At 41.9% G+C, this 25,791-nt stretch overlaps 2 protein-coding genes across 5 annotated transcripts in view; both read right to left on the reverse strand.

The window, feature by feature from the left end:
* LOC125009576 (coxsackievirus and adenovirus receptor homolog) overlaps window positions 1-25,791 on the reverse strand; it is a 51,807-nt gene that overhangs the window by 17,437 nt on the left and 8,579 nt on the right. The window contains exons 2-4 of one of the 4 annotated variants that reach the window (XM_047587656.1): window positions 25,378-25,580; window positions 24,217-24,367; window positions 22,269-23,971 (exon numbers count right to left, since the gene is read on the reverse strand). The exons of 1 other annotated variant lie outside the window; for it this stretch is intronic. In XM_047587656.1, the coding sequence (XP_047443612.1) occupies window positions 23,745-23,971; window positions 24,217-24,367; window positions 25,378-25,580 (581 nt within the window). In that variant the 3' untranslated portion in view covers window positions 22,269-23,744. Of the gene's footprint in view, window positions 1-22,268; window positions 23,972-24,216; window positions 24,553-25,232; window positions 25,581-25,791 lie in introns of those variants that run through there. 2 more of the 4 variants (XM_047587664.1, XM_047587647.1) reach the window with 2 other exon arrangements.
* The window catches only part of LOC125009468 (high affinity immunoglobulin gamma Fc receptor I-like), a 160,549-nt gene that overhangs the window by 7,354 nt on the left and 127,404 nt on the right, over window positions 1-25,791 (reverse strand). The window lies entirely within an intron of this gene.

Raw genomic sequence — 25,791 nt, forward strand, 5'->3', positions numbered from 1 at the left:
CCAACAATCAGAGATTGGGTACTAAGCCCTAACATATACCAACAGCCTCAATATAAGAGCTGCTGACATGAGAAGGACAATCATGACCAATCGTGAGTCCTGGGGCCTTGTTTATCAACCATGCATACACACAGATGTGTACGTAAAGAGAGCGCAAGCACATTCCGACACAAAATATGTCATTTACCAATTAGTACTTTTGCTTAGAAAAGTGAAACAAGACGCACCAAAGCCATCCCATCCAACTCCTGTCAGTGTTGGATGAAATAATTTCTCTGGCCTCAGTTTACATCCAGTTCCCATACAGATATCACCAACAAGCCCTAATTAAACCGGGATTTCAGATTATTGCCGGATTCCCAAACATAATTTGGAGCCATAGATTGACCCACACCACAATAAAACCACACAATGAATTCAGTGACATGAATGGGAAAGGATTTCATTCAATCAGCACATAAATAATACGAGATGCAACTACTTTTTAGGTCGGTCTGTCCGTTAGCTAATATTTGGAGAGTGCGAAATTTAATTTTTCATGATTTTAATTTGATCTCATTTAATTTTTCATTTATTTGACATTTGCAATGTGCATGCATCAATCTGTTTTTGGTCATGTTGGTCAGATGATTCTTTATTTAATTTATGGATATTCTGGTGTCTTGTTGATTTTGCAGCAATGATTTTCTTCCAACTTCCCCGGCTCCGGAGCGCACAGGCAGGACTGTCCCCTCTTTGACATGAATTCGGTGCTACCATATATAGTCAATTCGGGGTGTTTCTGAATGCAAATGACCCAAACCATGCACTAGCCTAGTAGTTAAGAACAGGTGGGTTTTATCGTCACCGATTCCTTATTAATGTGGGAGGACCAGTGTCCACAGACCAGTGTCTAGCAGAGCTGCAGAAAGGCAAAAAGGCAACAACAGCACCCAGACTCTCAGCACTGGCGCCCCCCAGGGGTGTGTTCTCTCCCCACTGCTCTTTACATTAATGACTGCATCTCTGGGGACCCTTATGTGAAGCTCCTGAAGTTTGCAGATGAAACCACCATCATTGGACTCATCCAAGACAGGGACAAGCATACAGAGGGGAAGTAGATCAGCTGGTCCTCTGGTGCAGTCAGAACCACCTGGAGCTAAACCCGCTCAAGACTGTGGAGGTGACTGTGGACTTTAGGAAGAGACCCCCATCCACCCCTCCCCTTACCATAATAAACAGGACTGTCCCCACAGTGGACTCATTCAGGTTCCTAGGGTCCACAATCTCACGGGACCTGAAGTGGACCTCCCATATTGACTCTGTTAGGAAGAAGGCCCAGCAGAGGTTGTACTTCCTACGTCAGCTCAGGAAGTTCAACCTGCCCAAGGAGCTGCTGATCATCTTCTACTCTGCAATAATCCAGTCTGTCCTGACAGCATCCATCATAGTCTGGCTTGGATCAGCCTCCAGACAGGACAGGGACAGCCTTAGCTGAGCTAGCCTTAACTTTAGCATGCTCTCCTGCTAGCGTGTTTCTAGCTAAATACCATCTATTTACTATTCGATTTTGACTTCTGTTGCCAAGAAGTTTTAACACCATTCACACCTTGAGCCTCCAGGCTCCCATTGACAGACATATTCTAGCTAGCGTGTTTCCTCCTTAGCCACAGTCACCAACATATTCTTTACAGCAACCCTCTGTTCTTTCCTGCGAATGCCGAGCTCACACAAGAGGAAAATGGCTGATTTTGGAATCCACAGCAGCCAACCTCTTGTAATGGCAAATTCAATTCATTTGTTTTAACCATCTGAGACACCCAACCTCTCTCCTTTCTAACATAAGGAACCAAATGGTTTTGTGTGATGTCTAGACTTAACTTGCATCTAAATACAAGACCCTGCAGGACACCCTAGGTGTAAAACACACCCAAGGGAATCGGCGCCGATGCCTGTGGCAGACAAAGGGGTGCGAAAACACTCTGTGTAGGGGGCCGATACCTGCAGCAGACAAAGGGTGTGAAACGTACCCTGGGGGCTGTCCTCAGGTATAAATGTTTAGGTCTCCCCGTATTCGGGGTCTTTCTTCATCATTGACCACTCGCATGTTGATTGACCTTTTCTTTGCAAAGAAAATAAAACCTTGTCGGCCGGCAGAAGTCTCTATTTCATTCTTCACCAGTAACGGAGAAATTTCCACGACACTCTACTAGCTGCACCCGGGCGCTCCAGCCTCGCTGTTCAGCTTCTGATGCTATCTCTGCATACCTGGCTCTCTCTCTTGCACTCATTAGCCTCCTCAACTCTGTCTTCCCATGGGACAGTAAGCTCCAAAGTGTAAACTATCTTCTCTTTTTCTGACCACAACAGCAGGTTCGGTCTTTGCCTGGTGCTCGCTATCTGTGCTGGGACTCCCACATAATATGCCTATTCATCTTTCTAGTAGATGAGGAATTTGTTTCAATCCGTTTTTCCTCAATTGCAGCTGCTATGCATTTTAGAACCTGGTTGTGGTGCCAGGTGTATCTACCTTGGGAGAGACTAACCCTACAACCAGACAAAATGTGGCTGAGTGTCCCTGCACAAGAACAAAGTGGGCAGGCAGCATCCTCCCCTAACCACTGGTTTAGGTTCTGGGGAGATGGCAGCACATCATAAACTGCCCCTATCAGAAATCTAATCCTACTAGCCTCCATGCTGCATAGATCTCTCCACGACACCTTCCTTTTCTCTACACTCTCCCAGTTCACCCACTGTCCTTGCTTAGCCTGTGACACTGCCTTAGTGCATCTCATTACTTCCTCTTGCCTATGAATTTTCTCCACTACCATCTTTCTATTCTCTGTTACTGATGCCTTGCTCCACAGAGGTTTGCCTGCACACAGTCCCAGGCCTCCACGTCCTTGCTGCACATGCCCCATGATATCCCTGAGCCTGAGGGAGGCCTGCGCCTCCTGAACTGCATCTCTTGGGTTCCACTTCCTCCCTGTTTTAACCTTGAGGACTGTCCACCTGACTACTGGATCTTTTGACTGAGTAAGAGTCATCTCCAGTGGAGCCTTAGCACACTTAAACTCCTCTGTTAGACTAGTTACTGGGAGCTCCAGTATGTCTTTCCCATACAAGGCTGTGATGCTTAAGCAGCGTGGGACACCAAGCCATCTCCTAATTAATGAGTTAATCGTCCTTTCAAGCTTCTCAACCTTTGTCAGAGGGACCTCATACACTGTCAGTGGCCACATTAGTCGGGGCAATAACTCAAACTGGATACATCATAGCCTCAGCTTTCCTGGGAGCCCTGACCAGTCTATGCTTGAAATGCCTTGGTTCATATCTTATCTCAATCCCTCAAACTGTGCTACATACTTCCCAGACTCTTCACTGGCTTCTCCATCACTGTGGGAATCACCTCCTCATTTATAACAAATTTATTATCTACTACCTTTCCTTTATCAGCTGAGATGCTCTTACACTTACTCGGCTTCACCCTCATCCCAGCCCACTGCAAGTTGCCGTGTAACTTATCCAGTAGTCTGCTAGTACATGGAGCAGTTGACATCACAGCCGTCATGCCATCCATGTAGGCCCTAACTGGGGGTAGACGAAGCCCTCCATGCAGCTTTTCTCCACCTACCACCCATTTCGAGGCCCTAATAATCACCTCCATTGCCATTGTAAAGGCTAGTGGAGAGATTGTACACCCTGCCATGATGCCTACCGCCAGCTGCTGCCATGCTGTAGTATACTCTGCTGTGGCAAAGCAGAGCTGTATACAGAAGCACTTCTAGAGTCTGTTGTGGCCCCAAGCAAACATTTCCAGGGGGCCCTTCTGACCAGTGCTCATCACCAATATTTTATAAATAATCTGACACCAACGACAAATGTATGAAACCAAAGTTTTATAAACTCAAAAATGTGAAAATACAATGGTAAAGAACAGTAAAGAACAATTACAAAACAAAATAAATAACTAAACAACAACAAGGTTGTTACAGTACATTGTAAATAATTTGACATCATATAAATATACAATAAAAATATTAACAAAATAAATAACTTAAAAATAGCCTATTTAAACTTTGTACAAAATATACATTACACTGTAAATAACCCTCATCAATGGGGGCATAGCATTCATAGATTAATGCTTAAATGCTGCTTTTCGATTCAAATCACTCCAAACACGTTGTACTTCAACAAACACCCATGTCCACACAGCAGACAGACACAGCAAGCATGGTACAACAAGTAGCCTAAACTTTCCAATAAATACTGAATAAAAAATTTAAAGTTCAGAAAAATGGTTGCATATATAAATAGCTGTTAAAGGTGCTTAAATACTGATATTGTAATACTGAATATGCCACATTTCAATACTGTAAGTTAGCTTATTTACTGTATTCTACACTAATAGCTAGCAAATTAATAGAGTGCTGCTACTGCCAGTCAAGGAGGACAGGACAGCAACATTAGGTGACCCTTGCATTTTTTTTCTTTTTGTAACTTGATGGCCATAACCGCATCCATCATAGCAGTGCGCAGAGCTGCACACGTTGTCACATTCAAGTCGGTCACAGCCACAAGGTGGCGCCTCCCTTTGTCTTGCCACTTAGTACTACATGTCTCTCTTGCATTCACTCTCTGTTGATCTCTTCGACTTCAGTAATGTGGACGGTAGGGAGGATGACAAGCCACGAGCTTTGTATTGTCTGGGAGCGTTATTGAATATGCCATGTGACTTGGCTTTGTATGTGTGAGGGACCGAGCTACAAAGCATGAGGAGTCGCAGGTAGATTTTGGAAAAGAAGGGTTTTATTTACCCAAAAAATGAGAAACAATTTACCAAAAACAAGTAATTAATTTCAGGCCTATAAAAGAGGTCAAATAAACCACACTAAACTCAGGCTATCATAACCTGGCAAACAAACAAACGTAACAAAACTCAACTGACCTAACAAACAAAGAACAAAGGGGACTTATAAAGTGGCTAATCAGGCCAAGTACACAAAAGAGGGAACATCATTAAACACTAACACATAAACTAATAACCAAAAAAACACAGGACAGTTAATTTAACAGCTAAATAAACATCACATTACACCAAACTCAAACTATTCAAATTTAACCTAATGAAATACACCAAAAACGTTCAACTAAATAACCCCAATCCCCCCTGTTGTAGCAGGCTCTTGGTATGGCCTTATCGGCACTTCCTGCAGTCATTTACTGTTAATGTTATGCTCATTATCTGCTCCACTCACCACTGTCTTGCTTTCAGTTCAGTTTCAGTTTTATTTATATAGTGCCAATAACAATACAAATCGTCTCAAGACGCTTCACAAAAACCAGCCTGCAACCTCCAGAGCAAGCCTGAGGGCGACGGTGGCAAGGAAAAACTCCCTTTTAACAGGAAGAAACCTTGAGCAGAACCCAGCTCATATGGAGGGACCCATCTGCCGAAGGCCAGCCGGTTAGAAACAGAGAAGATAAAGAGAAAAGAAGAGCAGAAGAAACAAGATAAACAAACTTCTGTCATAGATACAAACATCAAGCTGAAGGAAACATGAAGGGTCTAGTAATATAACACATAGCTGATGATCTGTGACAGTTTGTGAGTATAACAGGAATTATGGGCAGGTTGGTGAATTGTTCATCTAGGTAGGAGTGGACAACTGGAGGAGGCCATGATGACTGGGACAGATGTAGTTTATGGAGCTCCACAGGTCTGATACACAGACTCCAGACCATGAAGACTGGGCTGGTTGATGAGGCCACGGCAGCAGATGTAGCTTAGAACTCCACAGGTCAGATATTCAGCCTCCAGACCAGAGACCCTCACAAGAAGATGGAGGGGAGAGAGGGAGACACAGTGGTTAGTAAATTATAAGAGATAGAAAATAAAATGATAAGATATTAGAGGACAGGAGCCAGAGAAGAAAGAGGAGAGGACATGTCCTCAGTGCATTGTCCCCCTGCAGCCTAGGCCTATAGCAGCATAACTAAGGGATGGTTAAGTCCAGCCTTAACTATAAGCTTTGTCTAAAAGGAAAGTCTTAGTCCTGACCTTAAACGTAGAGACGGTGTATGCCTCCAGAACCCAAACTGGGAGCTGGTTCCACAGGAGAGGAGCCTGATAGCTGAAGGCTCTACCTCCCATTCTACTTTTAGAAACTCTAGGAACCACAAGCAGACCTGCACTTAGAGATGGTAGTGATCTGTTGGGACAGTATGGAACTATGAGGTCTTTCAAATATGATGGAGCTCGGCCTTTCAGGGCCTTGTATGTAAGGAGGAGGATTTTACATTCAATTCTAGATTTTAAAGGGAGCCAATGAAGAGAAGCTAATACTGGAGTAATATAATCTCTCTTGCTAATTCCTGTCAGTGCTCTTGCTGCAGCGTTTTGAATCAGTTGGAGGCTTTTTAAAGAGTATTTGGAGCCAGACAGTAACAAGTTACAATAATCCAGCCTGGAAGACACAAATGCATGAACTAGTTTTTCCGCATCACTCTGAGAAAGGATGTTCCTAATTTTGATGATATTACGAAGGTGGAAGAAAGCAGTCCTGGTCACCTGCTTTATGTGAGAATTAAAGGACATATCCTGGTCAAATATAACACCAAGGTTTTTCACAGTAGTACTGGAGGCCAAGGTAACGCCATCCAACAAAAGCAGGTGATTAGATAATGAATCTCTGACATGTTTAGAGCCAAATACGATAACTTCAGTTTTGTCTGAGTTTAAAAGTAGAAAATTACAGGTCATCCAAGCCTTTATGTCTTTAAGGTGCTTGGAGTTTAACCAGCTGATTAGTTTCATCTGGTTTCATGGATAAATATAGCTGGGTATCATCTGCGTAGCAATGGAAGTTTATGCCGTGCTTTCTAATAATATTGCCTAAGGGAAGCATGTATAATGTGAATAATATTGGTCCTAGCACAGAACCCTGAGGAACTCCATAGCTTACTTTGGTATATATAGAAGAGTTGTTGTTTACATGGACAAACTGGAATCTGTCTGACAGATATGATTCAAACCAGTCTAGTGCAGTTCCTGTAATCTTGATCACACTTTCAAGTCTCTGTAGTAGAATATTGTGATCAATAGTGTCAAATGCAGCACTGAGATCTAGCAGGACAAGTATAGAGACAAGTCCATTGTCTAGCCATGAGGAGATCATTGGTAACTTTAACCAGAGCTGTTTCTGTGCTATGATGAGCTCTAAAACCTGATGGAAACTCTTCAAACAAGCCATTCCTGTTTAAATGATCAAGCAACTGACAACAAACCTTCCCCAACAACAATAAAGGGAAGGTTGGAAATTGGCCTATAGTTGGCTAAAACATCTGGGTCAAGAGTGGGTTTTTTAAGTAATGGTTTAATTACAGCAGTTTTAAAAGACTGGGGCACATATCCTGTTAATAAAGATAAGTTTATCTGATTTAATATGGAGGTATTAATTAATGGAAAAACCTCCTTGAGCAACGTAGTCGGGAAGGGGTCTAGAAGACAAGTTGATGGTTTAGATGCTGTAATAACTGAAGTGAGCTCAGGAAGATCAGTTAGAGAGAAAGAATCCAAATACTGACTCGGTCCTACAGAGGTTTCTAATGCCACTGTACTTACATCTTTGACAGATGGAAGGATGCTATGAATTTTATCTCTAATGCAACAATTTTATCAGTGAAGAAGCTCATGAAATCATTACTGCTGAGGTCTGAAGGAATAGATGCTCAACAGAGCTGTGACTCTTTGTCAGCCTGGCTACAGCTGAAAAGAAATCTGGGGTTGTTCTTGTTTTCTTCTATTAATGAAGAATAATACGCTGTGCTAATCTTACGGAGAGTTTTTTTATAAGTTGTTAAACTATCTTTCCAGGCTATGTGAGCTTCTTCAGAACTAGTGGAATGACAAATTCTTTCCAGCTTTGAACTGTTCCACTGTGAATTATACCATGGAGCTTCCCTCCTTCCATTTACCACCTTCTTTTTAAGAGGAGCAACTAGATTTAGAGTTGTACTAAGCGATGCTGTCGTGCTGTCAACAAAATAATCTATTTGTGATGGAGTCAGATTGTGGTTGCTCATATCCACATCACTAACATAAGGCACTGAGGTAAATACTGAAGGTATTAATTCCTTATATCTAGTTACAGCATCATCAGATAAGTGTCTACCATAACGAAATGTCTTTCCAATTTCTGTGTAATTACTTATAGTAAATTCAAATGTTACAAGAAAATGATCAGACAATAGAGGGTTGTGAGAATATACGGTTAGACCTTCAGTTTCTAGGCCATAAGTTAGTACAAGATCTAAGGTGTGATTGAAATAGTGAGTTGAACCATTTACATTCTGAGAAAAGCCAATTGAGTCTAATAATGACATAAATGAAGAGCTAAGACTGTCACTGCCAACATCAACATGGATGTTAAAGTCACCTACTATAATGACTTTATCTGTTCTAAGCACTAAACCACATAGAAACTCAGAGAATTCAGATAAACACTCAGAGAATTCAGATAAAAACTCAGAGAATTCAGCTAAAACTCAGAGAATTCAGATAAAAACTCAGAGTAAGGAGCAGGTGGGCGACACACCACAACAAAGAGAACTGTTTTCTGTGTTTTACAGTCTGGATGAGCAAGACTAAGAGTAAGGCTTTCAAACGAATTAAAGCTTTGCTTAGGTCTAGGATTAATACATAAATCAGAGTGGAAGATTGCTGCCACTCCTCCTCCTCGGCCTGTGCCTCCAGGAATGTGATAGTTACTATGACTGGGTGGCCTGGACTCATTTAAACTGACATACTCATCATCCTGCAGCCACGTTTCAGTCAAACTAAATAGATCAATCTGATGATCAGTTATCAGATCGGTCACTAAAAGAGATTAAGATGAGAGAGACCTGACATTCAAAAGACCAAATTTAATTTTCTTATTGCTCTGTTGTACTAGTGAATTTGTGTTGATTTGGATAAGGTTCCTATGAATAACTCCTCTATTGTTATTTTTCCATTTAAAAATCTGGGAGCAGACAGCACATCTATGGAGTTTGTGGAGTTATGGGTGTGAGACAGTACTAGAGAAGCAGCAGAGAGGCGTGTAAGACTGCAGCTCTGCCTCCTGGGCTGAACTCTGGGTTCTCATGGTTTTGGGGGGTTAATAAAATCGGCCAAATTCCTAGAGATAAGAGAAGCACCCACCAAGGTGGGATGAACTCCATCTCGTCTAGTCAGACCAGGCTTTCCCCAGAAAGAGTTCCAATTATCAACATAGGCCACGTCGTTGGCTGGACACCACCTAGACAACCAGCGGTGGAATGATGACATGTGACTATACATATGGTCACTGGTCAGATTGGGCAGGAGACCAGAGAAAACTACAGAGTCCGACATAGTTTTAGCAAACTTACACACCGATTCAACATTAAGTTTAGTGACCTCCGATTGACGTAACCGTTGGTCATTACTGCCGACGTGAATAACAATCGTACCATACTTAGCCTTAGCCTTAGCATTAGCCTTAGCCTTAGCCAGCAGTTTCAAGTAAGATTTAGTGTCGCCCGCTCTGGCCCCTGGAATGCATCTAACTATGGTCGCTGGTTTCTCTAACTTCACGTTCCGCAAAACAGAGTCGCCAATTATCAGAGTTGGCTTCTCAGCGGGTGTGTCGCCGAGTGGGGAAAATCTGTTAGAAACGTGAAGCGGTTGGTGGAGCTCCGTGGGCCGGGTAACACTATGCTTCCTTCGTACCGTCACCCTGATTTCCCGGCTGCTCGGGAGCTGCAGGGGGACAGCTAGCAGGAGCTATGCTAACGGGAGCTATGCTAACGGGAGCTGCAGGGGGACAGCTAGCAGGAGCTACGCTAACGGGAGCTACAGGGCGCTGGCTAGTTATTGGGTTTTGCATGGTGCGGAGCCGTGCTTCCAGCCTCGCCTCCAAAGCTACAAATAAACTACATTTATTACAGGAACCATTACCACTAAAGGAGGCAGAGGAGCAGCTAAACATGTGGCACGACGAGCAGGAGAGAGAAGAAGAAGCAGAGGGAGAGAAAGTAGCCATAGTTAACCGCTAAATACACCAAAGTTGATTAAACTGAGAAGAAACGTGAGATTAACAAGGTGCTACAGAGGACAGGTGGTTGGGTAAACTCAAAACACGAGTTTCATCACTTATACAGAAAATGTTTAACGGAGCTAAAACAGTGTGAGCGCACACAGCAGCGGTGCAGAATCAGGAAGTGACGCAATACGCTTACTCACGTGACGAACGTAGGAAAGGTGGAGGTGTACTTACTTCAGCCTTGTGGGATGAGGCTTTCTTTTTTCTTCATTCTCTTTTTTTTTCTTCCTCTTCTTCCCCCCTGGGTCAGGAGGCCCCAAGCATTTGCTTGCCTTGCCTGTTCACAAGCTGTGCATCTGGCTGTATATTTGCAAAATATGCTTTGACTAGGCCTTTGATACTGCTTGGAACTCTAAAAAAAAATCAAAAGCTTCCCATAACAAACCATGAGGAACTGAACCAAACACATTAGACAGGTCTAGAAATACAGCATGCAGGTCTCTCTTCTCTCGCTTTGCTCACTGGATTTGGTGCCAAATCATACTGGTGTGCTCTAAGCATCCAGAACAGCCGGGGATTTCAGCCTTTTGCACTGAAGAATCAATCGAGCCATTTTCCTCCAAGTACCTGGACACCCTCTGTGCCACAACACTGAAGAAGAACTTCCCCTGAACATTAAGCAAACTGATTGGTCTAAACTGACTTATCTCTACTGAGCCCTTCTCTTTGGGAATGAAAATCCCCCCTGCTCTACGCCTTGGGAATGACCTGTTTCTTCCAAACTACCTTCATCAATTTCCACAGAAATCGCAATACATCTGATGTACTCTTATACAGCTGATACAGGACTCCATTAGGTCCTGGGGTTGAAGAGTCTCTTGCGCGCCTCACCACCTCCTGAACCTCTTTCCACCTTGGTGGGTTAACATCACACTGATTGCCTATTTCTCCGATTGGTGGAATATCAGAGGGGAGTGCCATCTTCCTAAACCTTTCCTTATCTTTGTGTACCTCCACCATGTACTCCTCCACTTCCTGCTTTGGCACCATCAGGCTGCCATTTTTCTCTTTACTAAATAGCGACTTCACAAATCTAAATGGGTCCCTATAGAATGCCACTCTCGCCCGCTCTTTCTTTCCCCTATTTTTCCTAATGCTCTCCGCCTTTCTTCTCCTCCTCTGTAGCCTTCTTCCACTGCTTCTTAAGCATTCTCTCCTGTATAAGTCTATTGATTTCCTGCTGGTGTCTAGACCTAATTACGTCTCCTTCTGGTTTCTTGCGCTTCTCACTAATGCCACATCTTTCCATACCATAATCGTAGATTATATCCTCTCCAACTTATCCTCTACCGTCCCTTTTAGTTCACCTAGCACACTGGCCAAATCATTCTTCTTCTCTTGGGCTGAATTTCAACCCCAGCCCAGCCCTGCTTTTTGGGAGAAGTAACTAGTAGTTGATCTGTGCATTCAGCAATCAACCAATAGGCAAAAAGTTCAGGAAGCGTGGACAGACCCCTCATCTGCCACAATCTGATGTGCATGCATCAATATATAAAGAAATAAATGGATTAATAAATAAATAGCATTTACGGCATATGTTTAGGTACTTCATTAATTTATTATGCCACATATTTAGCTATGTATTTATTTAATTTTGGCATATATCTGTAGGTATTTATTTACTTATTATTGTGTCAGAATTGGTCAGAATATACTAGGCCGTTGAATCAGTATATCAGTTGTCAGTCAGTGATCAGTCTCTCAACTAGGTTTCCTGCAATGATGTTGATCCAACAGGTGTCAGTATTGAGCAACACAGTGACACAGTATCAGTACAATTTGGGTAAAGTAAAGCGCTTCATGTTGCCTCATCTACAAATCACTAACTGGGCACAAAGTAGAGATAATAATGCCACCCATCTGGATGGTCAGTGGGAGTCTGTGACCCTCATTGATTTTATTTTTTTTTCTGTTTGTCTCTGTTTTGTCCTTTTTATTTAAAATAAAAACGTTTAGTTGTTATTGCCAGAATTGCCAGTGCAATGCGTTGCTTTATTGGATTCCAGAAATAAATAGGAAAGTATAATTAATGCATTAATTTAATGACTAAACCTGATAATGAACATATTTCTAGACCCATGACACTCCTGTTCTTTTGCAATCTGTTTCCCATGATGCCCACATTCATCCCTGAAGTTTCCTGGTGGATGAAAACATGACCAACAGGATTGAAGTCATTTTGCTAATCTGCTCTTCTCTGCCATTGAATAAACTATGTGTGGGGAGCTGTGTCTTTGCAGTGTTGACTGATGTTTGCTGCAGAGGCAGATTAATACACAGTATGAAATCTTTCAATATAGAATGGTGAAATTTTAAAGTAAATTTAATCTACAGCAATTTCCCTTCTTCCCCAGCAGACTGCAGCGTAAAACTACACACTTACAGCTCAGACAGCACAGCTCCCCAACCTGACAAACTGTGGCCTTCCTGTCAGGTGATCTGTGATCATATGATCGATGCATACTGTCTGACCAGTACTACCAGTACAGGCCTTTTGTCTGTACTGTTAACATAAATTATTATTAAAGTGAAGGTAAGTATAACATTTGTTGTGACTGCGGGTACGTGTTTATTTAAGCTGAGGATTCAGTTTATTCATTCTTAGTTATTATTCAGTCCTGTTGTTAGTGTGTGACACTGAAGCCCCGTACCACCACCAGCACACAAACATAATAATCACAGTCATATTTATAACATTGATATTAAAGTTAAATCCATAAAATGTTACAATTATAATTTAGTGATTAGCATATAAACTTGTGCAGGCAATTAACTAGTCAATTATACCAGTCAATTCCAGGTGACATCAGAGCAGCAGAGGTGAAACAGTTGGATTTGGACAAGGATCGTTTACCTGTGGAAAGCGCACTTGGACTGCAATGGTGTGTTGAGTCTGATAAATTGATGTTCAGGACTCCAGTGCAAGAGTGGCCGCAGACCAGGAGGGGAATTTTGTCTGTTGTTAGCTCTCAGTGATGGATGAAATCATACCTCTGGCCTCAGTTTACGTCCAGTTCGCATACAGACATCACCAACAAGTCATTAAGTCATTGCCGGATTCCCAAACAGAGCCATAGATTAACTCACATCTCAATACAGGCACATGACGAATTCAGTTACGTGTATATGTGAAATGATTTTATTCAATCAATACCCTATAATGTGCGATGCTAAGTGAGAAATTTAATTTGATCTAATTTGATATTTTATGTATTTAACATTTGCAATGCGCATGCATCAATCTGTATCGGTGACTCGTTTATTTGCAGTAAAGTATTTGCGATGTTGCTCAGATGATCCTTCAATCCACTTAGGGATTTGGCTTGGCTTTTGATTCTGCAACGATTTTCCTACAGCGGCGGCACAGTGGCTTGGTGGTTAGTACTGATGTCTCCCAGCGAGAAGGGTCCAAGTCCAGCTCAGGCCTTTTGTAGCTGCAGAAGGTAAAGATGCTCACAGCCTGTTACTAGCTAGTTTCTAACAGTTTTCAATAACGTCACTTCATTAAAGGTTCAGTGTAGATATTGTTTAATCCTTTCCGTCAATGTTCAACTGATCGAATGATATCTATTACACAATTTCACTCTCAGAATCGTGTTGGTGGCCATGGCTGATCTGTCCTATGTGCCGCTGTCGCCTCATGACCAGTGGAGCGTAACCTGATTGGCTAGATGTTGGATGAATAGAGACGGGGATCAATTGCTTCTCCATGCTCACCCGGAAGTTAAGTCCAGCTTTTTCAGAGGTTGAAAGTTGGAGGTTGAAGCTTAAAGGTTGAACTTTTTAAATATTTTTTTTTTTATGTTAAATTTTATTAGGTTGTTTTTTTATTGTTGAATTATATGAGGTTGAACTTTTTTTGATGTTGATTTTTTTATGTAAACTACATTTACAGAGCAATTTATATTCAAACTCTGATGGCACAGAAAAACTTCCATAAAAAAGTTCAAAAAACAGGGTTGGTCTCAATGGTTTATTTCACTATTTGTGACAACTGTACAGGGGGTGATTTCTAAATCATTCGTTTATTTTTTTATTAATATTTAAATTTCTGCATAATTAAGGGCGTTCCCGTTTTGAGTGACAGGCGCTGCCAGAGGCCGCTATCTGCTAGCTTTGGTATCTCTGTGTCTGTGAAGGTTCTCAGTCATCCAGGTCATGGTAATCCAAAAAAGCGTTGAATAAGGTCAGCTGGACTTGTAGGATTTCTTGAAGACGTTTCGCCACTCATCCGAGTAGCTTCTTCAGTTCTGATAAACTAGTGGTTTAAATAGGAAAAACTCTGTGGGTACCACCCACCCGAAACTTGCTTGACCAGAAGCTGGTGTCACTAATTACCATAATGGCTGGTACTTACCTGTCCTTGAATGGGGGGAACTGTGTGCCTAGGCTAACTTACCCTATGAATAGAGCTCTAACGAGGCTATTGTCCATGGGAACCTGGAGGCTCAGTGTGTGAATGTTGTTGAAATAAACTGGGATTCCCCTCAGTTTCTCTGATACCCCAGCTATGTAGGGGATGGTGATGTTCTTCCTTCTGCTGTGCTCCTCTTCCCTGTCCTTCCTGGGATATCTTTTTGAGCCTGTCAGGCCGAGACTCAAAGCAGGACTCAGGACTCAGAATGCAGAGATGACAAAAGGCTTTATTTGGATTCCTCAGAGATCCCTCACAGAGGGACAAACAAATGGCTACAAAAAACCTAGACGTTAATCTGACCACTGAAAACAAAAAAACTCTCCAGAAGGAGGAAAACCCAATTCAAAGAAACAAATAAAAAAAAACACAAATCACTCCGAATGGAGGAAAACCTCAGGACTAAGGATATAAACTAAGAAAAAAATTAACAAACAAAAACTCTCTCTTCGAGAGGATTCACAGGCTTACTTGGAAACTTCTCTGGTAGAAGACATGGAACAAGGCACGAGAACAGGTTGAGGACGATAACACTCTGGCACGAGACAAGGGGAACACAGACTACTTAAACACATGGAGGGAAATAGGGGACAGGTGGACACAATCAGGAATCAGGGAAGACAATCAGACTGGTGACACATGAGGAAGGGCAAGTGACCTGAAACGAGAGGAGAGTTACTTTTCAAAATAAAACAGGAAATGACAGGACAAAACAACCCCAAGACAAGACACCCTCACCACGGTGTGACAGAGCCTTTGACAAAGGCCCAGCTGGGATGTCCACATATCTTGAGGGTTTGTTTAATGTGTTGTCCCTCCTTGTCTTTGCCCTCCTGTCTAGTGGGGACAGTCTGTGCTCGGTGCTGGAGGGTTCTGATGACTCCTAGTTTGTGTTCCAGAGGATGATGTGAGTCAAATAACAAGTGTTGATCTGTGTGTGTGGGTTTTCTATATACTTCTATGTTGAGGCTTCGGTCTTCTACAATACGCACCAAACAGTCCAAAAAGGCCAGACAGGCCCCGCTGATGTCCTCCCTGGTGAACTTGATGTTGCTGTCCACTACATTGATGTTTTTTGACCAGTATCTGGTCAAGCAAGTTTCGGGTGGGAGGCTATCTATCAAACTGCTACCAGTCAGAATGTAAATAATAATTAATACTACTTTTAAGTGAAGTGTGTCAATTTAGGAAATATTAATCCACCACGTACTGAAAGTCAGGTACAGGAAGGGCCAAAGCAGACTCCATCCTTTGAGGAGACCGAGGTCCTTCAGAGTGCAGGGCGCCCTCCTGAGGACCTTCTAGACTCTGTGGTCGCGTCGGCCATCTTTGATGGTGTGGTCTGCTGGAGCAGCAGCATCACGGCAGCAGAGGGAAAAAGACTGAACAAGCTGGTGAAGAAAGCCGGCTCAGTCCTGGGCTGCAGTCTGGAGCCTGTGGAGGTGGTGGGGGACAGGAGGATGTTGGTGAAGCTGTCATCAGTCATGGACAACACCTCCCACCTTCTGCATGAGACAGTCAGAGCCCTGGAAACCTCCATCAGCACCAGGCTTCTCCACCCACGGAGGGAGTGGAACCACAGGTCCTTCCTCCCTCTGCTGTCAGACTCTACAACCAGGTCTGGTTCCAGTAGACCCACAACTACATATGTTAAATTATGTGCAGTATGTCCTACATATACTTGTGTAATACTCCTCCCAATCTTAACTACATGTACATATATCGTTTATATTTCGTTTATATATCTGCCGTTCTTTTTTGCACGGTCTGCATCTCCCTGTCACTGGAGATATGTGAACATATACGTACATTTACATTTACCCACTTCTTTACATAAACACTGCCTTGCTTGTTGTAATATAACTTTCTTATATATTTTTTGATATTTTTTATATTCTATTCTTTTTTTAGTCCACCCATTTGTGCACTGTGTGCACTGCTTGTGAAGTTGATGTTGAATGTCTGCTGCTGTTAACAACCACAATTTCCCCACTGTTGGATGAATAAAGGCATCTCTTATCTTATAAGCAACACGCCTATGTGTAGTTATAGGCTAAAGTTACGATACGTTGTTAATTTGGATGTTATTTTTTTTTATTTTTGTTTTTATTTTAAATAGATATTGTTTTTGTGGACGTGATTTTTTACAAACAGTCATAAAACCCTGACAAAGTTAAACATTAAATCACAGTGTGTACAGGTTTGGAAATGATAAACATTGGACAGAGATGACAAATTTAAAATAAGAAGAATCCGATTTCACTGACACAATTAAATTATATTACATTAAATTGTTAACGTGGTAGCTGCCATTAAGAGGGATGGTGTGGTGTCCACATTGCTTTGTTATGGAGTCCGTTAACATGGCTTTTTAGAACATTTTGGTAGTGATGGGCAGATGAAGTTTCATGAAGCACTGAAGCCTTTCATCCAGTTGGTTCACTCCAGCGCAAAGCTTCTTGAAGCTTCATTTGCTTTAGTAGGACATCTAGTGGACGCAAAAATATCAGCTGGCATGAGTTTGAAGTGTGTGGCATTTTACAGAAAGCCTGTTGATTGTAGTGATGGCAGTATACTGTGTGTATATGTATATATATGTATATATATATATATGTATGTATGTATGTATGTATGTATGTGTGTGTATATATATGTATGTATGTATGTATGTGTGTATATATATATACTGTCAGTATGGAAAATGATTATTTGGAAATGATGAAAATAGAAACGATCATTTACAGTGAGGTGAGGGTGGTTGGGGTATGGACAATGATTGTGCTTTTGTAACGTTGAACACATCATTGGTTTTATTTTATAACAACAGCTTATCCACTGTGGCAGGTCTTAGGCGAACCACTTCCTGAATCAGTCACGTGGTATCAGCCGTGCAGCGAGGCTTCGGACGTCATCATTTTCAGCTCCTCCCCTAAATGAAGCAAGCCTCGATACGCGCATCGAGGAAACGCCCCCTCCCCTACTCTGCACGCGCTTCGAAGCCTCGACACGGAACGTTACATCACTACATTTTGGTGATAGGTAACAGTCTTTTACAGGTACATCATTCATATACGCACTTTTACGTAGTTAGTTAACGGAGTTTAGCTTTCTCACGTGAGGATTATTTGGACAAACTAAGCAGCGTGGTGTTTATTTCTACGCTATATAAAACAATAACTTCCAAATTAACAACGTACTGTGGTTATATAAATTTCATTTTATGTGTGAATGTAGACATGTAGTGTAGAAGCACTTTGAGTGACCGCAATGACTAGAAAAGTGATATGGATACAGTCTATTTACCATCTAATGCAGCAGGTAGTAGCTAGTGTTATTAGGGTGAAAGTAAATTTAAACTGACAGTGTTTTTCATATGTCTACAGCTACATCTGTCAGTTTTGTCAAGTGGCCACAAGCCCAAAGCAACAAAATGTCAAGAGGAAGGATGCCAACTTCTCCAGTCTTCTGTTTTGATGTGTTTTATGTTATCCTGTTAAAATGTTGAATTGTTCAAGAGAAATCTTTTTTTTTTCCTTGTTTAAAAATTGTTGACAAGAAATTGTCATTGTCACAATTGTCAATGCTGTTTGAATTTTTATTAAGTGTCAATAAAAATAAATGATAAAATGTCCTATTTTTTAACAACTTTATTTTAAGCAAGTCACTTAGATTTAGTCATTTAGACTCAACTGTTCTTGTTGAAAACGAACATGCTTGCTGCACAACCCAACATTACCCAAATCAGTAAACTCGATCCTAGCTGATATCTGACTATGGTAATTACGTAAATCAAACATAAACTTATTAGGTTTAAATTAACGTTCTTTAACTTGCTTAGCTTAGTAATGGTAGCTCTGTGCTACCTGTTGTATAACCTGACTAGATTTTGACACATTCGAGAAAAAATAACTAGCTAGCGGATGTTGCTATGTTAACCCAGATATTAACCCGGATGTTGACAAGCGTGGGTCGGCGAAGAAGGGGGCGTTCCTATCTGCAAGAACGGGAACCCCTCTAACGACAGGAACGTGTGTGTATGAAGGGATGGGGTGATGTTCATGTGTGCCCATGTGTATGATGTGGCTCTTCACGGTAACACAGTAAACAATTCAATTCAGTTCAATTCAGTTTTATTTATATAGCGCCAATAACAACACAAATCGTCTCAAGACGCTTCACAAAAACCAGCCTGCAACCTCCAGAGCAGCCTGAGGGAAAAACTCCCTTTAACAGGAAGAAACCTGGAGCAGAACCAGCTCATATGGAGGAACCATCTGCTGAAGACCAGCCGGGTAGAACCAGAGAAGATAGAGAGAAGAAGAACAGGAGAAACTAGATAAACTAACTTCTGTCATAGATACAAACATCAAGCTGAAGGAAACATGTAGAATCTAGTAATATAACACATAGCTGATGATCTGTGACAGTTTGTGAGTATAACAGGAATCATGGGCAGGTTGGTGAATAGTTCATCTAGGTAGGAGTGGACACCTGGAGGAGGACATGAAGACTGGGACAGATGTAGTTTATGGAGCTCCACAGGTCTGATACACAGACTCCAGACCATGAAGACTGGGCTGGTTGATGAGGCCACGGCAGCAGATGTAGCTTAGAATTCCACAGGTCAGATATTCAGCCTCCAGACCAGAGACCCTCACAAGAAGATGGAGGGAGAGAGGGAGACACAGTGGTTAGTAAATTATAAGAGATAGAAAATAAAATGATAAGATATTAGAGGACAAAGAGGAGAGGACATGTCCTCAGTGCATCGTCCCCCTGCAGCCTCGGCCTATAGCAGCATCGCTAAGAGATGGTTAAGTCCAGCTCTAACTATAAGCTTTGTCTAAAAGGAAAGTCTTAAGCCTGACCTTAAACGTAGAGACTGTGTCTGCCTCCAGAACCCAAACTGGGAGCTGGTTCCACAGGAGAGGAGCCTGATAGCTGAAGGTTCTACCTCCCATTCTACTTTTAGAACCTCTAGGAACCACAAGCAGACCTGCACTTAGAGATGGTAGTGATCTGTTGGGACAGTAAGGTTCTATGAGGTCTTTCAAATATGATGGAGCTCGGCCTTTCAGGGCCTTGTATGTAAGGAGGAGGATTTTAAATTCAATTCTAGATTTTAAAGGGAGTCAATGAAGAGAAGCTAATACTGGAGTAATATGATCTCTCTTGCTAATTCCTGTCAGTGCTCTTGCTGCAGCGTTTTGAATCAGTTGGAGGCTTTTTAAAGAGTATTTGGAGCCAGACAGTAACGAGTTACAATAATCCAGCCTGGAAGACACAAATGCATCAACTAGTTTTTCCGCATCACTCTGAGAAAGGATGTTCCTAATGTTGATGATATTACGAAGGTGAAAGAAAGCAGTCCTGGTCACCTGCTTTATGTGAGAATTAAAGGACATATCCTGGTCAAATATAACACCAAGGTTTTTCACAGTAGTACTGGAGGCCAAGGTAACGCCATCCAACAAAAGCAGGTGATTAGATAATGAATCTCTGACATGTTTAGAGCCAAATACAATGACTTCGGTTTTGTCTGAGTTTAAAAGTAGAAAATTACAGGTCATCCAGGCCTTTATGTCTTTAAGGCGCTTGGAGTTTAACCAGCGGATTAGTTTCATCTGGTTTCATGGATAAATACAGCTGGGTATCATCTGCGTAGCAATGGAAGTTTATGCCGTGCTTTCTAATAATATTGCCTAAGGGAAGCATGTATAATGTGAATAATATTGGTCCTGGGCAATACACCACAACAAAGAGAACTGGTTTTTGTGTTTTCCAGTCTGGATGAGCAAGACTAAGAGTAAGGCTTTCAAACGAATTAAAGCTTAGCTTAAGTCTAGGATTAATACATAAATCAGAGTGGAAGATTGCTGCCACTCCTCCTCCTCGGCCTGAGCCTCCAGGAATGTGATAGTTACTATGACTGGGTGGCCTGGACTCATTTAAACTGACATACTCATCATCCTGCAGCCACGTTTCAGTCAAACTAAATAGATCAATCTGATGATCAGTTATCAAATCGGTCACTAAAAGTGATTAAGATGAGAGAGACCTGACATTCAAAAGACCACATTTAATTTTCTTATTGCTCTGTTGTACTAGTGAATTTGTGTTGATTTGGATACGGTTCCTATGAACCTATGAATTGGAGGAAGAAGAAGATGATGATGAAGAGATGGACAATGCTGATGTTGAGTGTGTTGAAGCTGGAACCATTTTAGATGAAGACAACGTCTTGGAATATCAGCTTCCAAAACACCGCCATTGCACCTGCCACCTCCTCAACTTGGTGTCAACTGTTGATGTGTCTGAAGCAAATATCAGCACCACAGTCTACAAGCATCTCTATTGTTCATCATTTGCAAAGTGCACAAGTCTGTGGAACAAAAGTGCAAGATCCACCATAACTGCTGAGGTCATTGAAGATACCGATTATCGTGGAAACACACTCACACACAAACTGTTTGCTATGGTTGTTTGGAATCTTTGTCGTCACACATGTGCACAGTGTTTTACGTTAAGTTATACGGGAGGTTTTGGCAGAATAGTTACTTCCCTGTTTTTTGAAGGGGCTTTCTCTTGCCTCTCCCCCAACACACACTGTTGTGGGTAGTTCTCACATAGTAAACTAGCAAACAACATAGCACAAGACATCACCCACCCACTGCACCAATATTTCACCCCACTACCATCAGGGCGCAGGTACAGAACCTGTAAGTTCAGGAAGGCCCGCCTAGGGAAAAGTCTGATCCCTGCAGCAATAGCTGCCTTGAACAGCAGACCACGCTGATCTGTCTGCCCACTACACCACTGTTGTTGTTTTTGTTGTTGTTGTTGTCGTTGGTTGTCGCTGTTGCTTTTATACTTTAAGTATGTTTTGAAGTCTGTACATTTCACTTTAACTTGAGTAAGAAGTTGAGTCAATACTTCAACTTTTACACACAGGTATCTATACTTTTCCTTGAGTAAGGGATGTGTGTACTTTTGACACCTCTGGTTAAGACATCAGAAACACCTGTAAGTGAAGTGCAGGATGAAAGTCACAGACTGCAGTGTTCCATATTGACCTGAGGGTGGTGCTGCTGTCTCTCTGTTACAAAGCACAAATAAATACAGAATCTCAACATTACTGACTATAATAAAGTGTTTCCATGGACACCAGCACAGGGAGCAACAAGAGAAGCATCAGTCTGCTCTACTTTAGATGTTTCATTTCATTTCTTTCACAGAAATATTTTTCCTGTCTCAAGGTAATCATTTTATCATATCTTCCATCGATTCACACTTGCTATGATTCATCATCACCATTAGGTTTCCCCCCTCACATAGACTATGTCTGTTCCTAGTTCTCATGTTACTCAGTTGAATATATGCTGCGTTTCTCTGATTATTCCCTGTATCAAGTAAAAATACAGTGGCCACATATTTATGGATATTATTTTAAACAAATCATCACTGTTTTCCACTCAGCCCTTAAACAGAACTAGTTATCTGTCTCTTTGAACAGGGTTATGTTTCTCTGTTGTTTCTCAGTGTTTCACTTTAATTGACCTGCCTCAGAGTCCAGTGACTACACCGTGTTCTCTTTAAGATTCCAGCCTCTTTACACAACAGTTCAGTTGGAGGTCTTTCTAGGAATCCCAGACTCTCCTGTGCACGGTGTCAGTGCCCAAAACCTGGTTTGAGGAAAGACTGTTGGGATCCAACTTGAAGGACCAAATAGTTATGAGAATTCATAAGACTTTATTTATCTGAAAGACTTTATTTATCCCTGTGGGAAAGTAGAACATATCGTCATCATATAGGTCACAACAAACAACACTCTAAGAAATTTTAGACATTTACTCCCTGAGAAAATATGAAGACAATACAAGTAACAATAAAAGCACAAAAAAATGAAATATACAATGTATCATGTAGATAGAAACTGGCAGAAGCAACATACAAACAACTGAATCAAATCATGAGGCACACAAGTTAACCTATAACACAATCAATTAGTGGAAGTGATGGTAACCAGGACGTGGTGATCACAGATGATGTTACAGCTGGACAAGGTCAATGAATCTCAGTCAGAGAGAGACAGTGAACATGTTTCATGAGTCTGAATGTAGGAGAAGCTTTGTTGGACTGATTCCAGATCAGATTAGAGCTGATTCAACTGGTTCAACAGATTCTACATTCAGCTCACAAAACTACACATTATTATCAATAAAGACACAACTAAGACATTTAGGAAGAGTTGAACTGAAGCTGATCATCACTGATATCTGACTCTGTCAATATCAGCTTTAAATACACAGCTTCATGAAGAACAACATTAGACTGCTCCTTTAATTACAGTCTGTCTGAACTTTACATATATCATATTAGATTTTTACAAAAACTACAAAAAACAAAGAATAAAAACTTGAATTCAAGAGAGTAAAACATTCACCACTTATCAGGACTCTTTGTGTCACTGATGTTTGTTCAAACCAAGATGGTTCAAGGATTCTGGATTAATATTAAAATGAATGAAAGATTCTTTGAGCAGATTGTTTCTCTGACTGAGTGTTTCCTGTGTGGATCCAGTTCTGCTGTTTGCTGAGTGGAGGATGATGGTGTTGGAGGTCAGCTGCTACAGTGGTTGCTCATGTCTGCTGGATGTCCAGCATTGTTACCTCCTGTCTGTCCTCAGGTCCTCTGAAGAACTAGAACCAGCAGCAGGACACTCAGAGTCCAGCTGGAAACTGATCCCAGACATTTAAAGCTGCTGAGGATCAGGATCAGGAGGAGGATGGTATGGACCAGGATTCAAATCATGTCTACGTCTTCTGAAGATCAGAAAAACAACAACAGCAACACAAACTATCAGACCAACATGTCCATCCTTGTCTCCTCCATCTCTCTCTATTGGGTCTCATTTCCTCATCTACATGTAGAACCAGAATAAAGTGAAACTGTGTGTGTGTGTGTGTGTGTGTGTGTGTGTGTGTGCGCGTGTGTGCGTGTGTGTGCGTGTGTGTGCGTGTGTGCGTGTGTGTGTGTCCAGCAGTAGTCAAGGAGGGAATCATAAGCTAGTGCAGATTGATTTTCTGTTTCCTTACTGCTTTCAGTTTTTTTCAGTGGACATTTTTCCACCTGAATGTTGGAGCAGTGATGGGACGTGTTTTAAGTCTGATAATTACAGTAGATGAAGCTAAAGGAAACTCTGGTTTGTTTGCTGCCAGGCTGCTTCAGGCCAGGAGATGATCAGATGACTCAACAGGAGGAACAAGGGAGGGTGAGGAGGGAGGTGAAGATTTCTTCTTCCTGTTTCTTACGGTGATCAGAGAAACAGCCACGACAAGACTCACAACAACAACAACAACACCAACTATCAGACCAAGATGTCCTTGACTTAGTCCCTCCTTGTCTCCTCCCTCCTTGTCTCCTCCGTCCTCCTTGTGTCCAGATGTGTGACCTGCAGACAGAAGCAGATGTGAGGTGTGAGGGAGCTGATGAGTGAAGAACAAACTGCTGTCAGACATTATCTACGTCACTCTGATCACATGACTCAGACCAGCTGTTTTCTAGAAAGTCTCATCAACAACATCTTTGTAAAAGTCAAACATCTGATCTGAGATCTTTCTCTGTCACATCAACAACCAGGAAGCAGCTTCACCTCTGATCAGAGACAAACAAACAAACTCAACAACACTCACTCACCTGATGAAACTACATCCAGTCTGATGATGCTGATGGGATCAAGGAATTTCTTGATGATGTTTTTTTCTCTTTGGTTGATGTAACACTCGTATGTTCCACTGTCATCAGTCGTCACATCCTTCAGAATCAGAGACACGTCTCCATCCTTCATCTGTCTGTCCTGTAGATCCACTCGGTTCTTATAAGTAACAAGCTTCTCATCACGATATAAAAGGAGCTCTTCTTCTGGCTTTGGATCAGTTCTGCTCCACTCCACCACTGAGACGGATCCATTGTTCAGAGCTTTACATGGTAGAGAGACAGTCTGTCCATGTTCAGCTGTGATGTTTGTCTGTCCTGAAGGAAACAACACAGAGCAGAGAGGTTAAAGGTCAACATGCAGCAGTCAGTCAGTGGAAGGAGCTACCAAAGAGAGGACACTGGTCTCTGCAGGACAGGACCAGTTTCTCTTTTAATTCCAGTTCTTGGACTAACTCAGTCATTGAGGAATCAGGACTAAACCAGTTCACCTTGATGGAGAACACAGAGCTTCTGAGTTTACTTCATTATTTAACACAAACCAGATCATTGTGTGTATGAAGTGATGGTTCTATACTAACAGTGTAATGAATCCATTCATCAGTGGTTTATCTGACAGTGTTTCATGGTGTCATCTTAGATTCAGAGTCATCTCCTGTAGAGGTCTGTTACCTGGAATCAATCTGCCCCCACCCACACCTCCCACAGCATCAAAGTCACACCAGATTAATAGGGAACAGTGTGCAGGACGACAAAAACCTTCACACTGATAAAACACGTTTTCTTTTTCTGTTAACACCATGCTGCCCCTGGATCAGGTATTTGATGGATACTGAATAAAGGAAGAATAGTGAGTTGACTTCTAGAAAATCTCATCACCAACATCTTTGTAAAAGTCAAACATCTGATCTGAGATCTTTCTCTGTCACATCAACAACCAGGAAGCAGCTTCACCTCTGATCAGAGACAAACACACAAACTCAACAACACTCACTCACCTGGAGCTACATCCAGTTTGATGGTGGTGATGGGATCAGCATCTCTCTTCCAGCGGTTTGTTTTACTATGAACATGACACGTGTATGTTCCACTGTCATCAGTCGTCACATCCTTCAGAATCAGAGACACGTCTCCATCCTTCATCTGTCTGTCCTGTAGATCCACTCGGTTCTTATAAGATGGATTCTGGTTCTCTGGATCTAACTGATCATCTCGATATAAAAGAACATATTCATCTTCCTTCATGTCAGTTCTTCTCCACTCTACCACTGTGACAGGTTCATTGTTCAGAGCTTTACATGGTAGAGAGACAGTCTGTCCAGGTTCAGCTGTGATGTTTATCTGTCCTGAAGGAAACAACACAGAGCAGAGAGGTTAAAGGTCAACATGCAGCAGTCAGTCAGTGGGAGGAGCTACCAAAGAGAGGACACTGGTCTCTGCAGGACTGATGAACATGTAGATGGATCTAACTGTTGATGTTTCCATTAAAAGAACCAGTAACATCTGTGTAGAACTGTATTGGTTCTATCAACTGTTCTATGTCATCAAAGAACAGAC

The sequence above is a fragment of the Mugil cephalus genome, chromosome 1, assembly GCF_022458985.1.
Source record: "Mugil cephalus isolate CIBA_MC_2020 chromosome 1, CIBA_Mcephalus_1.1, whole genome shotgun sequence".
NCBI classification, from domain to species: domain Eukaryota; kingdom Metazoa; phylum Chordata; class Actinopteri; order Mugiliformes; family Mugilidae; genus Mugil; species Mugil cephalus.